The following is a 17135-nucleotide window of genomic DNA, read 5'->3' on the forward strand; positions in this document are numbered from 1 at the left end:
TTGCTTCACTGTTTATAAAGCTTCCCCCACCTGCAGGTGGGGACTGGGGCTTGAACCTGGGTCCTTGCACACTATAATACATAAGCTCAACCAGGTGTACCACTGCCAGCCCCAAGACTTAATTCTTGCATCTGTAAAATGGGGATTATTATGGTGTCTGACTTATAGCATTGCTGTAAAGCCCAGATAAGAGAATGTGAATAAAAATCACTGGTTGCCAGAAACTTATCAATAGGGATTTATCTCTTCTGTGAAGACCTGGGTGGGTTGTAACCCTACCTCCTCTCATTCCCAGCTTTGGGACAATGTACAAATTACTTTGACCTTTGTGATATTACATTTCCTCATCTAGAAAATGGGGTTAATGCCACAACACATATGTTCTTGCAGGATTGTCCACACAGTAAGATGTGATCATATTATGAAAACTTATTTTTTTGGTAAATTTTAACTGTGTTAATGAAATATGTATCCATTATACTATAAGAAACGAATGTTTCTTTACATGAAGTTTGAGAACTATTTCTGGAAAATGGCATGGTTGAACTCAACTCAAATTAAAAATGTTTATGTTTAGCACTTATTAAAAAAAAAAAGTTGAAGGAAGCCCCATAAATGCTGTGGGCTGTTCTGCAGGTAGCTCCGTCCACATTAACATTCTTAGCACTTTCCACAGGCGGCTTGCGGTCCAGTTCTCGATGCACTTCCAAATACTACCTCATTTCATCTTCACAGCAGGGCTGCCCTCCACTCCAATTAACATATGAGGAAACAGGCTCAGAGGACTCCAGAGACTAGTTCTGGACTCACTGCTAGTAAAAGATTATGGGTATCTGCCTGTGGATCTGTGTGCTGATAGATCTTTTGAGTGTAGGCATATGTCTGAGCTTGCTTTTCTATGCATTTGTGTCTCTGACTCATGTGACACACCTTAAAGGGGTATATTTTGTCTGCATCCTTCCCTCCAGTAGCATGCTGTTCATGAATGAGAGAAGAGAAATCATCTCATTTAAGGTGATGATACCCCCTCACCCACCCCACCCCACGCACCCCCCCACCCCACCCCCACCCAGTGATCAGCCATAGCTTTTTCCTCTTCCTTTTTAAGAGCTGCTTTCCATTTCCAGCAGTTTCCTGGACACCCCTGCTTGGAGAATATGTTTGATCTTATCTTCAATCCTGGTTTAGGAAATAACAGCTCTCCAGTCCAACACTCCCCCACCCCTGCCTGTTGTTCTTCCCCTGCCTGCCAGCTTTATTGAATTTCCCCTTAGCTACAAGGGAGAAAGGATGAGTTTAGCAAAAGCCTGTGGACCAATGAGATGTGGGCATGGGAAGGGCTTCTAGACCAATGGGAGCCGTCCTGCATGACCAGCGAGACGGCTCAGGAGAGAAAATAATAACCTGGAGTTTGCGAAATATCCTGCAGGTGGCAGCAAACTAGCTGAAATGGGCAAAGCCCCATTCATTCTCCCAGCATTTACTTTGTTTTTTTTTTTTTTTTTTTTTTTAACCCATTTTTAGGTATAATAATTTTACTGGTACAAGCTTTGTGGGTGTGAGTTCTCTACAGGACCTGGTAGACTTGATCTGAAAGGCAGACTCTCAAGTTCATCGGCACCTTGACTGTATTAGATCTATGACTCTGCTGCACCTTTGTCTCAGCCAGTGAAACCTCAGTAAACTGGAACAGTTTATGTCACGGAGAGCATAACATTCTTTGTTCAACCACCATTAATCCTGGCTTGGTTGACAAATGAGATGAGACTAACTTTCTACGGCAATTATATGTGAAGGAGCGCCTGCATTTTTCACTTCCTGCCTTGTCAGTTCTACCATACATGTCTCAACAGGAATGTTCACCCACAGATGGTTTGAGGATGGTTCTACCTGCAGTGTAGTGATTTAGCCGTCTTGGTCTTCAAGCCAGAGGCAGATATGGACAGGAACTGAATATAGCCATGTTGAATAATAGCATATTCCATGTTTCCAGTAGTTTAGCCATCTTTCAAAGGCCTTTTGCAATGTTAGTGCCTTTATTTTATTTTATTTTATTTTATTTTATTTTATGTTTGCCTTCAGGGTTGCTGGGGCTTGATGTCTACACTATGAATCCACTGCTCCTGGGGGCCTTTTTTTTTTTTTTTAAGTTTTATTAGATAGGACAGAGAGAAATTGAGAGAGGATGGGGATATAGAGAGCGAGAGAGATAAACACCTGCAGACCTGCTTTGCTGCTTGTAAAGCTTCCCCCTGCAGGTGAGGAGCGAAGGCTTGAACCTTATAAATTATGCACTCTACCAGGTGGCCACCACCTGGTGCCCTTCATATTGCTTTCTAAATGTCTCTTTCTGGGTTTTCTAAGAGAGTAATGGAGCTTGTTGAGTAGTTGTGCCTTTATACCCCCAGTCTTTAATGTGGTGTTGGCCTATAGTAATACACTAAATATTTTTAGAAGAAAGGAAACCGGCAAGAAAGGAGCTCTTAAGCCAGCAAGATAGCTTACCTGGATAGTATACGTGCTCTGTTATGCACGTAACCCAAGTTCAAGTCTGGTCCCTGTTGCACCAAGGGAAGTTTCAGTGCTTTGGAGCACCTTTCATCTCCCTTTGTCTCTATTTCTATCTGACAAAGTCAACCCAGAGCAGTGAAGCCCTGACAGTGACAAAAAAGAACACTTGCTCTTCAAGAAACAATCTTAGATACTCAGAGGTAGCCGGATCTGGGCTTAAAAAGTCCCAGAGAGCCCAGTGTCAGTCATCATTGATGACAGCTTCCAGATCTTCAGGACCCTCCACAGGACCTTGGCTTCAGACCAAGACTGAGCCCAAAAGATGATTGCCATCAGTCGATCTGTGAGGGGCTCATCTCAGTGACATGGTTTTCTTTATGACTTTCAGGAAGAACTAAAGAGCAAGTCTAAGATCTGTGCCAATGTGTTCTGTGGAGCTGGCCGGGAATGTGCAGTCACAGAGAAGGGAGAGCCCACCTGCCTCTGCATTGAGGTAAGTCCTGAGGTCTTCTGTACCACCACAAACAAGATTATCTTTGTGAAAATACCTTACATGCTGCTGCTTTTATTTTTGTAATTGATCACCACAAGGCCTTGCTAGGTCAAGGTATATATATATTAAGATCACAGGATTCGGGAGTTGGGCAGTAGTGTAGCGGGTTAAGCGCAGGTGGCGCAAAGCACATGGACCGGCGTAAGGATCCCGGTTAGAGCCCCCAGCTCCCCACCTGTAAGGGAGTCACTTCACAGGCGGTGAAGCAGGTCTGCAGGTGTCTATCTTTCTCTCCTCCTCTCTGTCTTCCCCTCCTCTCTCCATTTCTCTCTGTCCTATCCAACAATGACGACATCAATAACAACAACAATAATAACTACAACAATAAAACAAGGGCAACAAAAGGGAATAAATAAATATTTTAAAAAGATCACAGGATTCATATTTTTTCAAAGAAATTAAAAATCAAGGTAAATACTTTTTTAAAAAAGTCTTTGAGGAACTACTCTTTGGTGAGGATAAATACCCTAGGTGTGTGTTCTTCTGTCAAAACAATCCTTAACCTGGAAATATACCTGTGTTTCTACAGAGAAGTAGACCCAATTTAGTCCCCAGGTAAAGAATCCTGACCAATGACCCCAGAAAGGAAATCCCCCAACTCAGAAACCTGGAAACAAGATCAGCTGGGGACCCTGACAGGACCTCACTAGTACTACCTGGCCCATTGTGTGTTGACCTGAGCCTTGGAACCTAGGTGTGGAAATCTGGCATCAGATCTCAACTGTGTCACAGAAAGCTCTGTGATTTTAATCAAATTAGTTCTCATGAGTTCCATGAAGGCAAGCCATATTTGACTTTGCTCCTAATAGGAGTAACTCAGTAATAAATACTAGTTGAATTAAGTTCATCTTTCTGGGCTTTGGTATTCTCATCTGTGAATTGAAGGGGTTAGGCTTCCTTCCAGTTTTAGTATTCTATGCTTTTTACCCCATCTGCTCTGCCTTGCATTAAAGCCTCTATTAAGTCTGGTTGAACTTACTTTCCTTCTCCCCTTTCAAAAGTCTGAAGAAATCGAGCTTGTATTTTACCATGGCACTTTAAGCAGCCAAAGTAGAATTGAGTTGCCAAGTGAACTTTGGCCCGTTTCCCTATTCACAGTGGCTCTCTGTAATACTTCAGAGTCCCAGGCACCTTCATGCCCAGCCTCACAGCAGGCCTTGGGAGTTTAAGTGGAAAACAAAATTGCCCTTGAATACTTTACAAAAGCAAGAGAGCAAAGACCCTTATAGACAGGGCCCAGAAGAAAAGTGAGTTTGTGTGTGTGTGTGTGTGTGTGTGTGTGTGTGTGTGTGTGTGTGTGTGTGTAGATGCCAGTATCCTGGTAACACAAACATCCTCTGTTTGTATGTTTCAGCAATGCAAACCTCACAAGAGGCCTGTGTGTGGCAGCAATGGCAAGACCTACCTCAACCACTGTGAGCTGCATAGAGATGCCTGCCTCACAGGGTCCAAAATCCAGGTCAATTACGATGGTCACTGCAAAGGTAAGTCATGCTCTCACCACATAGCCAGCTCTAGCTGTGAGGATCCAGATAAACTGTGGCCATCCTTCCTGGAGGTCCTTTTTACCCTGACCCCAGTGCCCAAAGCTGTGGTGACCATCTAGGTGCTAGGAGATGTATCCTCTGGGTGTCCGTGAGCCTACTAAGTTAACCTTGGATGGTCCAGACTCCCAGGAAAGCTTTCAGCACTGTCCATAGCTCAGGAATGGGTAAGGGGATTCCAATAATACTCAGTGGTAATAAGGAAATATTCAAATGCATTCTGTACCTTTTAAGAAAATATAGTTTTCTATATTGAGAAATATTATGCATGTACAAACTATTGTATTTACTATTGACTGTAAAACATTAATCCCCCAATAAAGAAATTTTAAAAAAGAATAGAGGAACACAAGGTGAAAGAAATTTAAAAAAAGAAAATAGAGTTTTCACTTCTTCCATTCTTTTTTTTAATTTTTTTTTTATTTTTTGGATAAGACAGAGAAAAACTGAGGGGGGAGGGGAGAGAAGGAAAGACACCTGCAGACCTGCTTCAGCACTTGTGAAGTGACCCTCCTGTAGGTGGGGAGCCAGAATCCTTGAGGGGGTCCTTAGCTTCGTACTATGTGTGCTTAACCAAGTGCACCACCACCTAGTCCCCTTCTTCCATTCTGTTTTCAGTTTGAAGATCTCTCAGTCCTGGTAGTATCACCTTTGTTTTCGACCTCAATCACTGTCATTAGGATAAGAGGGAAGGTGTTGCAAGCTTATTGCTAATTAGACACCTGGTCCCTGCCAGCTTTTCTCATATTTGAATTTCCCTGGAGAAACAAGATGTTCTTGCCTGCTCATTGGTCTCTATTCCATTTCCCTGTCCATAGTTATTCTATATATATTTGTTTTAACTTTCTTTTTTTTTAATTTTTAATATTGATTTACAAAATTGTAAGGTAACAGGGTTATAATTTCACACCATTCCCACCACCATAGTTCTGTGTCCACATCCCCTCTGTTGGAAACTGCAGTAGTTCTCCCTAGGTTACCAATATGGGCTGATTCTATAACTATATTTATATCTGTATAGCTATATCTATATTTCCCCCTGTTATTCAATGATCCTACCTTCACTTCCTTTGTAAGTCAACCCTACACCTATAGAATTTCTTTTAATTGTGTTTTATTAGGGAAATAAGGAATTAGAAGACAGTGTTGTTACATGGGAACGGTATCTCATCCTTCCATGAGAGGTGTCTGTATACCAGTCTCACTACTAACTTAGGCCCTCCTCTACCTTTGTGCATTGGGCCTCCAGTGCCCTCTCAGTCCCCACCCCCTTCCTTCCCCTGCCTCTCCTCCAGGGCCTTGGCCTTACTTCAATGGCCATGTCGTCATGGATGGAACTTGAAAGAATCATATTGAGTGAGACGAGCCAGAGGGAGAAGAATGAACTCACTTAAAGGTGGAACTCAGAAACAAGGAGAGATAGGCAAAGCTGAAACTTGGACTAGACATGGTGGGTTCCATGGGAATTCTTACAGTCCCAGTGACACACTGGCCCCTCAACCTAGTGAGAGGAATGAGACTGGGCCAACTCATTGACCCCAAAATGTTAAGCAAAGAGAATGAAAATATCACCACCCCTGGGCCATGGAAGGAAAAAAGACAAGTTCTCATAACAAAATGATAAAGTTTAAAAATGACTCCTTTCAGGTGAGTAGCTTTAATCTTGAGAATATACAGACATCTTATTTTTAAATTTTTTTATTAGTGATTTAATATTGATTGACAAAATTATAAGCTAACAACAGGGGTATAGTTTCATACTTTCCCCATCACCAGAGTTCTGTGTTCCCATTCTCTTTATTGGGAACTGCATTAGTTCTGCCAAGATCACAGATATGAGTTAACTGTTATTTCTATAACTGTTTATCTATATTTGCACATTTTTTCTTCTGGCTCTGCCTTCTCTTCCTCTCTAAGTCACACCTACTACTTCTGAGTGTCCTCCCTTCACCTTTCTTTTTTCAGGGTACTGATTGAATTTCAGTTTAGAGTCCTCTGGTCATCTTCCCCTAACATTTCTTTCCCTCTGAGAGTATGGACCAAAATTCTTTATGGGGTGTAGAAGGTGGAAGGTCTGGCTTCTGTAATTGCTTCTTCCTGGGAGGGACATGGATGCTGGCAGGAAAGACTCCTTATTTTGCTTTCACTTTGTACTGTACATTTTCTCCTTTTGTCTTGCAGAGAAGAAATCTGTAAGTCCATCTGCCAGCCCAGGTGAGTGCCTGTTTTCCTTACAGTGTACATCATAGGGAGGATTCTTTTCAAGAATTCTTTCACAATCCCCATCCAACTTATAAGAGCTTATGTGTTAGAATATGTATGGCCCAGAACTAGCAGAACTAGTTCCCCTTTTACAGTTCAGTAAAGCTAAAAAAAAAAAAAAAAAAAAACCCTGCATTTTATTGTTGCTGTTCTTATCACTTGAAGTAGCTTGGTTGGGTCAGAATCTTGAGTGTATTTTCCTCTTTTGGTGAGTAGCAATTGAACTGCAAGGACAGGAAAGCCACTGAGTCTCCTGTATAGTCCTAATGATGTCTCAGGGTGAGCAGAATCAGAGAGCATAACTCTTTCTGAAAGGGGAGAGTTGTAAATGCTAGTAAGATTTCTCCTATGGTTTTCTCTGAATATAATTTTATTTATTTATTTATTTATTTATTTTTACCAGGGCAATACTCAGCTCTGAACCTAGAACTTTGGAGCCTCAGGCATGAGAATATCTCTCTCTCCCTCACACTCTCTGTCTGTCTGTCTGTCTCATTTATTTTTTGCTGCCAGGGTTATCACTGGGGCTTGGTGCCAGCACTACGAATCCACAGTGACCATTTTTTCCATTTTTTTTCTTTCTCTTTTATTTTTACTTGACAAGACAGAGATAAATTGAGAGGGAAAGGGAGATAGGGAGAGAAAAAAAAAAAGACACCTACAGATCTGCTTTACTACTCATGAAGTGTCCTCCCTGCAGGTGGGGAGTGGAAGCTTGAGCCTGGATGGTGGTGTGTGAACTTAACCAAGTGTGCCACTGCCCAGCCTAGCATGAGAGTCTCTCTGCATACTCATAATGCTATTTACCTCTGGTGAATAAAATTTTAAATTGCATCATGAATTCATGGCAGATCTCTTTAACATGTTTTTCTCTAGATTCTCACAATAACCTGATGAAATACATCTTTTGTAATTACTGTGTAATTGAGACTCAGAGAGGTTAAGTGAATTTCCCCCACATCACCTAGCTACAGAATTACAGAGTGGGGAGAAGAGATTTTTATTCCCTTTATTCATTGCTCTTCCCACACCCTGTCATGTATTGTCCTCAAGGAATTCCCCTTTGCCAAGGCTTTCTCTTCTCTGCTTCCCTACACACCCAGCTCTCAGCCCATCTGTTGTTTCCAGGTGGCTTACAACAGCTGTCCAGAGCAAGGCCGCAACATGGCTTTCCTTGCCCTCATTTTCTGCCATTGATAACAAAGAATCATGTAAATGGTGTGGAATACTAAGTGGGAGAAAGAGTTGATAAACTAAGTTGATGAGAGAGGGGAAAACTAGAGAATCCAGAAATCATTCTCAGTTACTATTTCAGCTCATCTTTAAGCCAAGAGAGCTATTCTAGTGATTCAATCTTACCCTGGCTTCTTAAAATTAATGAAAATGGATTTTAATTTATTTTCTGCTCTTTTTTTTGCTTAGGGAATACAATCTCTGTTTCCGTGATATCAGTCTTCATTGACTTTTTTAGAAACATGGATTTTAGTCCTGGGTTAAGCCACTTTACAGTGTGTGTATCCTGGGTTGAGTCCTGTAAAATGTCCAAGATTATTCAGTATCCTTGGGGTATCATGAAAATTCATAGAGCGACTCTCCCATTTGCTGAGTCCTGGGAAAGTAATGAGTACTGGGTGACACATGGTTCTTCGCTCACCATTCAGCTCTCTCCTTCCTTCTTGGCAGTCGTTTGCTATCAGTCCAACCGTGATGAGCTCAGGCATCGCATCATCCAGTGGCTGGAAGCAGAGATCATTCCAGATGGCTGGTTCTCCAAAGGCAGCAACTACAGTGAGATCCTGGACAAGTACTTTAAGGTAATCCAGAGTTGGATCAAATAGTGACCTCAAGCACCACACACATGTATTATACACACACACAGTACACAGACACATTTTGCCTGAAGATACATTTAGATATTCATGTTCTCACATAAGCACAGACAGGCATAAACAGCTCTCTCTAGGAAGAGTCTCTGGGACAGCCATCATTGCTTGTCTCTCGGCCTTCTATCCCCAGGCCAGCCTAGACCCCAGGCCCTACCCCTGAACCTTCCAACCCCCACCCCCAACATATACACACATACACGCACACGCACACGCACACACACACGGCTTCATGGAAGCTCTGCATCCACCATTGGAAGTCACCACCAGCCTCATGAGTATTTTCCTCCTTCCACCTGACATAATGGACCCTACAGACAGAGAAACATTGGGATAGGTTAAAATGGGTACTTAGTTTGGGGTCAGCAAGATAGCTCACCTGGATAGTGCACCTGCTTTGTCATGTGCATGACTCAGCTTCAAGCCCCATCCACTGAAAGTGATGGGGTGTATTTTCTACTCACCCTCCATCTGTTTCTCTCTGTCTGAAACAGTCAGCTTGGATAAAGCCCCAGGTGACAGCAGCATCAAAAGCCTTCTCTGTGTATGATTGCCTTTAGAGGTTTCTCTCTTCTATAGCAAACAGTAGATTCTCTAGGTTCCAAGAGTTTTGAGATGACACTGCGTCCCCAGTCTCAAACACTCCCACATTACAGGAGGCTGGGCAGTGGCACACCTGCTTGAGCACACATGTTACCATACCATGCACAAGGGCCTGGACTCAAACTCTGAGACCCCACCTATAGAGAGGAAGCTTCATGAAGGGTAAAACAGTGCTGCAGGTATCTCTCTTTCTCCCCCTCTATCTCCCCCTTTCCTCTCAATTTCTCTCTGTTCTATTAATAAAATAAAATAATTTTAACGGTATTAAAAACACTCCTACATTATAGATCTCTTAGGGCTGAAAGTGGTTCTTTTTCTACATGAAAAAAATAATAATAATATTGCTGGTCCAGGAGAGTCAAGCAGGAACAGAACTTTTTTTTTCCTTAGAAACTGGGCGATGGGTACCTTCTGTATTTGGTAAGTAGTGGCTTTGTGGGGGTCATCAAAGTGCGAGACCTGGGACCCAAGACACTCTTTACAAGAAGTCTCTGGGGACCTCAGAACAGTTTTTAGTGGCCCTTTGGCACCTTGCAGCAGGCATCCCTGACACCTCCTATAATTTTATTTCCAAGTAGTTGGGCCCCATACTCCCCTGACATTCCTTCACATCTGTCAGTAGCAACTTACTCTGACAGCCCTCCTGTCTGAAAGCTCCCAAGTAGTTTTTCTCTGGAGCATTGTCCCTCAAAACCAACACACACACGGTGTTCACTCTTCCTGGGAAACAGGCGTTTTACTACTTGTTTTTTGTATTGAAGTGACACTGATGTATCACATGCAGGATCTGCATGTAGTCTTGTAAAGCAACAGCTGTTGATTTATACATTGTGTAAACCATCAGAAATCAAGTTTCTAGCCATGACCACACAGTTGGTCTCTGTAGCCAGTTTGCTCCCTAATCCACGCCTTCCACTATTCTTATAATCTAAACACTTATTTATTTTGTTAAACCTTTGAATTGCATCAGTCACAGCCCCCCCCCAACCCATGTCCTTGGTTTCTGTCGCCTGAGGCTAACTGTGGTCTGAAAATATTGCATGTGATAAAAATTTGCTTTGAGAGAGAGACTACTACTATAAATGTTTTATTACAGTATATGGTTATAACTGTTGTACTTTGTTATTAATTGTTGCTATTTATCCTTAGGGTGCCAAATATGCAAAGCCAACTTTGTCATAGGATATATAGGGGGGTTCACGCTACCTATAGTTTTGTGCATCCACTAAGGGTCTTGGAATGCATCCCCCAAAGATAAGGGAAGATGACTACAGATGCAGAATCAGTGTAGACTTCTCAATAAATGGTAAAAATTGATCTTAAAAATAAAGTAGCCTTTTCCTTTTTATAAATTAAAAAAATAGAAATAAAGTAGCCTTAGTGGATGATGGTCCTATGACTCTGACTAGTTTTTATGATTTACGGAAATATGTAAATGCTTATTTTTTTTGTTTGTTCATAGTTTCCCTTTATTTATTTATTTTTATTTTATTTTTTTTCTTTTCCCTCCAGGGTTATTGCTGAGCTCGGTGCCTGCACCATGAATCCACCGCTCCTAGAGGCCATTTTCCCTCCTTTTTGTTGCCCTTGTTGTTGCAGCCTCATTGTGGTTATTATTATTGCCATTGTTGATGTCATTCATTGTTGGATAGGACAGAGAGAAATCGAGAGAGGAGGGGAAGACAGAGAGGGGGAGAGAAAGACACCTGCAGACCTGCTTCACCGCCTATGAAGCGACTCCCCTGAAGGTGGGGAGCCGGGGGCTCGAAGTTTCCCTTTTTTTATCTACCACATCACTGTTTACTTTTGGGTGGTAACCAGACTCTTGGGTGGTGTGTTCTTCATGTTGAGATTCCCTCCCACAAACAGCAGCTTGTGGTGAAAATCTGGTATCTCAGAAAACCACTTCTGAGCCAATGAACTGTGTCCACCCAGCTGGCATCCCTTACATCAAAATCAGTTGAAAAGCAAACCTAATCACTTCAGTGAGACCAAAATCTATACTCTCAGCTCAGCTTATGGTTCCATCCCTGTCTCTGAGGTGAAAGTATCCTAGAATGAAGAAGGGAGAATCTAGGTAGAAAGGGCCATGGCAAAAATAAATTAAATAAATAAATAAAAGACTAAGCTTTGGAGTACAGAAGATAGCATAATGGTTATACAAACAGTTTCTCATGTCTGAGGCTCCAACAACCCAGGTTCAGTCCTCTATACCACCATAAACCTGAGCAGTGCTCTGGCAAATAAATAAATAAATAAGTAAATAAGTAAATGTCATGTCTCTCTGTATCTCTTTCTCCCCTCTCCCCCACCTCTCTCTCTCTCTATCTCTCTCTCTCTCTTCTCTCTCTCTCTCTCTCTCTAACACACACACACACACACAAACAGACATACATGCACACATATACACACACTGCACTCCAGTTACCAGACCCCTAGTAACCAGGGCAGAAGCAGAAACAGGAGCTAGCCTGCTTATCTTGTGAGCCCAAGTGGTGTCCTTCATGACAAGAAAGCCCTGTGCATGACAAGAAAGGTGATTTCACTGATAGTGCTAGAAAATATAGGGTATATATAGCAATCCCTGGCCTTTATAATTAGTAGATGATCAGCAACTAGTGAATTAGGTTAGTTCAAGATTCAAGAGCTCTATCCCCAAATGTCCCACTGCTTCTGGGGCAGGTACCAGACTTGTTTTCCTTTGGATTCACATAGAGCTCTGACCTAGGGAGACCCAATAGAACCCTTATGAGATGAAAGTGTGTGCAAGGCTGCCTCTCCACTCAACTTAAGAAAGGATTCTTCGCTACTGCATATGAAGTGGACTCACTTAGTACTGCCTTTTGATAATTACCTGGGCTGTAGTTGCCAGGTTCAGGGAGTCCACTTGTGCCCTCATGCATGGATACTGCAGTCATGGCGGCATTGTCCCTCCCCCTGCAGACTCATTAAGCCCTGATGGTGTTGGCTCTAGGAGGATTGCTGTGCTCTGTCCAGCACTCGTGAATCCTATGCTACTAAGAATGGTGCCTGGCCAACCTCACTTAATTTCTCTCATGAGCTAATTAAAACACTACAAGGTAAACACTTAGGGAAACTTCCCTGGAGTGAATATATAGAGAACATTTGTAATCTATGTTTTGCAGTGAGGGCAAGGACAATAAATGGGTGCTAAGGAAGGACCTATAAAGCTGTGTTATACCTCCTGATGTTGTACATATCTTGGAAAGATTCACAACTATAGTTTAGAGTACCTGCAATTCATGACAGTCATGGAAGGAGAAGCAGCGGTGCTGTTCCATCCTCCCTAGAAAATGAGGCAGACTTTTTCTTCCAGAATCTCTTAAGACACCTGGGGAGCTGCTCTGAAAGTTGCATGATGGTACTGATGGTTTTTTCAGGACTGTGAAGCACCTTAGGGGAAGAAAAAACTTTTAATTGTTTGTTTGTTTGTTTGTTCTTAAAAAGCAGCTATTTCACCTTAGAATTTGATTAGACCCATGAAATCAACACCCTGCTCCTGCAACTGGGATCTGGGCGTCTTGAATGGTCCTAGCTTGGATGTCTAACCGAAGGGTGGGATGGGACATACACTCAGCTACACCCTCACCTGGAGCTCCCAGGATGGGGTGTCAGCTGGGTCATGAGGCTACTCATCTGCAAGGGGACTCACAGCAAAGAGGGGAACAGACTGGGTGAAGGACTTTGTAATACCTTCATTTACCTGAAAGCATCTCAATTCAGGGCCTTTGCCTGTGGCTTCTCACCCATAAGTTTAATTAAGGCTACTAATGTGACAATTGAGTCCAAGAAGAGGCCATTCAGGCTGGAAATAAGGCAGGAAGGAATGGCCCTATGATTCCCAGAGTGAGCTCTGAAGGTCATTTGTGTCTATGTTCTTGAGTAGTTTGGCTTCCCCCCCAAAGATTCTGCTTCACAGTGCCTTTGTTGTTACCTGAGTCTGAGGTGGTGGGGTGGTGGCCTTTCTGATCTTTGAGGTAGAGTCACAAATACCTGCATAATTGTGTCAGAGTGGGCTTGAGAGAGCTCTCAAGTGTACCTGGCTTTATGGGCAGCACAGGCCTGTGTTTAGGATGCTGTCTTAGGCAGTGCCTGGGTTTGAAAGATCCTCAGTAGCTTTTACCTGTCACCCTTGATAGAGGCACTTTCTACCTTTCACCTGAGGTAACAGGCAAACTCTTAGTTGACTGGGGGCTCCTAGTCTTTATAGCTTTCTGAGGCCAATCCAGGGCAGGGCTGGAATGTGTCAAGAACAAGAAGAACTGAAGATGTGTTAAGCTAAGTAGGGAAATGATGAACTGGGGTTCTACAAAATGGGTTCTGAAGTCTCTCCACTCCTTCCTAGAACTTTGATAATGGCGATTCTCGTTTGGACTCCAGTGAATTCCTGAAATTTGTGGAGCAGAATGAAACCGCCATCAACATCACCACATATGTAGACCAGGAAAATAACAAACTGCTTAGGTGAGTGAAGTGAGGGGCTTTGGGTGGGTCCCAAGAAGACAAGGTAATGAGAAGGGATTGAAAGCCCCTTGCTACCTACAAAGGAACCATCACTGCTGATAGGAAATGAAAAACAGAAGAATTCTGTCCTGCTCTAGTCTGTGAGCTCTGTATTGAGGACCACTGATATTTGATCAAGTGGTTATTGTTTTGGACTAGAACTTGCAAGGAATAAAATAGCATAATTTAAGATAAATTATCATGGTCACATCAGATCCGAATTATTTCTGAACATTGTAGGTGATTATTTCATGACTAATTTTCTGAAAGGATTACTTTAATATATTCTTTAACTAGCTTTAAAATAGCTTTGACTTTGATAACTGGGGGGCACACTCAGTTGAACAAATACATTACCATGTGCAAGGACCCGGGTTTGAGAATCCATTCCCCACCTGCAGGGTTAGTAATATTTCATGAACAGTGAAGTGGGTGAGCAGATGTCTACCTTTCTCCCTCCTCTCAGTTTCCCCCACTCCTCTCAATTGTTCTCTGTCCTATCAAATAAAATAGGGGAAAAAGTTTTAAATAACAATAAAATAAGAGGAAAAAAGTGGCTACCAGAAGTAGTGAATTTGCAGTATAGGCACTGAACCCCAGCAATAACCCTGGTGACAAAAATAAATAAGTAAAGAAGAAAGAGAAAAAAATAATAACTGGAACTATCACATTGTAGAAAAAGCCTAACTATTATAAATGTCAGCACATGCCTCTTTCTGACATCACTCCAAAGTAAATATTAATAAAAAAATTGACCCTAAAGAACTTGTGGTATAGTTCAAGTACATTAACAAAAACAAAAAATACATCTTTTGTTTAAAAGAAGTATATAGCATGAAGCTCAAATTCCAAAAGGAGCCTTTCTTAATAATAGTACTGTGGGCTTAAGGTATGATCCCTTCAAATCCTTCATATTTTGATACCCTGAAATTAGATAATGCTTTATAAATTCAACATTCGATTCTCATAAAACCTCAAGGAAGAAAAACTCCTTGTCCTTCTTTTACAGATGGGAAAAACTGGCTTACAATAACTAACTCCAGGCCATCTGGGTAGGAAGTGATTGAGACACGGCTCAAATGCAGGTAGAGGGTATAAGTGAAGGACTGAAGTTCCATGAAACATTTCTGAATAATCTTGTTCTATAATAGTAATAGTGGAAATACTGGCGTGAACTCTGTGCTCTCTCAAATTACACATTTCTTTACTGTCATCTATTTCATCTTCTGTTTTGATTTTCTACTTTAGGTGGCTGGAGACATACCAAAGACAAAGGTAGTTGCTAGTGAAAACTTTTGCCAAAGTGCACAAAAGTTCAGGAACAACCTTTAGTTGTCTTGGAGGAAACATTTGCTTGAGTCATCTAGCATCTGGTTTCAAACCATTAAGCTGGATGCTTACAGGAATCAGGATGGGTAATGGTGGGGAGAGTCACTGTGTTGATAGATACCTTCTCAATTAACCTCCTGTGGAGACCCCAGGTATATTGGATCCTGATGTTTACTTTCTTTCTTATGGAGTGAAGCTGAGGCCTTACTGACACATTTTTCCTTTTTCATTTCAGAAGTCTCTGTGTTGATGCTCTTATTGAACTTTCTGATGAAAATGCTGACTGGAAACTCAGCTTCCAAGAATTCCTCAAGTGCCTCAACCCATCTTTCAACCCTCCAGAGAAGAGTATGTGTAACTTAAGAAATAGGGAATATGGGGCATTTTGATGGAGCCAAGGTAGAAAGGATTGGTGGTGTGCTCCAGAATTTGCTAAGAAAATTACCTTCTATGATATTAAACTGGGCTCCAGTTCCTCATCTTCTTAGTAAGAGAAGAGTACAGAAATCTTTGGGTTAATAGTAACATTTGCTCAGATACACTCACTCTGAGAGATAGGCAAGTTCTTAATCTAGAAAAGGCTAAGATATGTCCTGGCAAATAAAATAGAAAGAAAAAGGAGGAGGGCAGGGGAAGAAAGAAAGAGATGACTTCCTCCAGGAGTGGTGGATTCATAGTATCAGCACAGAGCCCCAGCAATAACTCTGGTGGAAAAAAAAGAAAAGAAAAGAAAAGAAAAGAAAGAGAGAAAGAAAGAGTGAAAGGAAGAAAGAAAGAAAGAAACAAAGAAAGAAAGAAACAAAGAAAGAAAAGGCTAAGATACACAGACTGTAGCGAAGAAGCTGGTTTATGCCCACAACTGAATTGTTGCCCCTTATTTCTGATGCTGACAGAATGTGCTCTGGAGGATGAAACATATGCAGATGGAGCTGAGACAGAAGTGGACTGTAACCGTTGTGTCTGCGCCTGTGGAAACTGGGTCTGCACAGCCATGACCTGTGACGGTGAGCTGTGCCTCAGGCAGAAGGAAGCAACAGCAGGGAGAGTGTCTTTCATAAAAATCACCATGAGAGAAATCGGGGTGACGGTGATGGGAGAAAAGTATAGTGGCTAGGAGTAACTGAGGTTCAGATTTAAATATTAGAACTCCCAGTGGACAGCATTAGTGGCAAAGCATTTTTGTTCCATGCATTATATTAAAAAAACATCTCTGGAGGCTTGGTGCTGGGCTAGCATGGGGGTGCCTCTTCCCGGGCACTTACTCTCTGGGTTAGAGAAAACTCGACTGGAGCCAGCCTGGGCTGCTACTCACTCAGCAATGTGAGGGAGATGACTCAGGAACAAACTCATGGTGGCGAGGCAATGCACTATCTTTATTGATCAGAGAGCCAAGGCTTTTAAAAGGGCAAACTCGGAAGTGGCAAGTCAGAAACAGAAATGGCTAGGAAAGGGGCTGAGAAAGGCAAAAGGGGCTGGAAAGGTTGGAACTTCCTTAGCAACTGTTGCAAGGGTTTTAACTGGTAGGTGTTGTTAAAATTTCGGAGGCTCTTGCCGGCCGGGCTGGCTTCACAGCGGGTAACAGAGACGCGGAGACAACGGCTGGGCAGGGAAGCTGTATTTCTTTATTCAGGAACAACGATTCATAAACTAAGACAAACTAATCACCAAACAGAACTCGGCTGTCTCTTTGCGGCGGCGCAAGCACTCTTTCTTTTTCTCTGGAACTCAGGAACCCTCTCCCTTACTCTCGAACTCAGGAACTCAGGAACTCTCGTACTCGGGAACCCTCTGCAACTCTAGCACTCTCGAACTCAGGAACCCTCTCCCAGGGTTCTTTGGGGCGGGGCCAAGCAGGCCCGCGAAATTAACAGGACTCATCCAATTCTCTTGGCAGGGGAGGGCTAGAACAAACCAATGTAAAGCATA

The 17135-nt window shown here is 42.4% G+C and overlaps 1 protein-coding gene across 1 annotated transcript in view; it reads left to right on the plus strand.

The window, feature by feature from the left end:
• FSTL1 (follistatin like 1) overlaps positions 1-17135 on the plus strand; it is a 61891-nt gene that overhangs the window by 33001 nt on the left and 11755 nt on the right. Inside the window, exons 3-9 of the mRNA XM_016192125.2 lie at positions 2900-3004; positions 4419-4548; positions 6790-6822; positions 8554-8684; positions 13723-13841; positions 15445-15557; positions 16103-16213. Coding sequence (XP_016047611.2) covers positions 2900-3004; positions 4419-4548; positions 6790-6822; positions 8554-8684; positions 13723-13841; positions 15445-15557; positions 16103-16213 — 742 coding nt within the window. The remainder of the gene's footprint in view (positions 1-2899; positions 3005-4418; positions 4549-6789; positions 6823-8553; positions 8685-13722; positions 13842-15444; positions 15558-16102; positions 16214-17135) is intronic.

Source organism: Erinaceus europaeus, chromosome 9, assembly GCF_950295315.1.
Source record: "Erinaceus europaeus chromosome 9, mEriEur2.1, whole genome shotgun sequence".
Taxonomy (NCBI): domain Eukaryota; kingdom Metazoa; phylum Chordata; class Mammalia; order Eulipotyphla; family Erinaceidae; genus Erinaceus; species Erinaceus europaeus.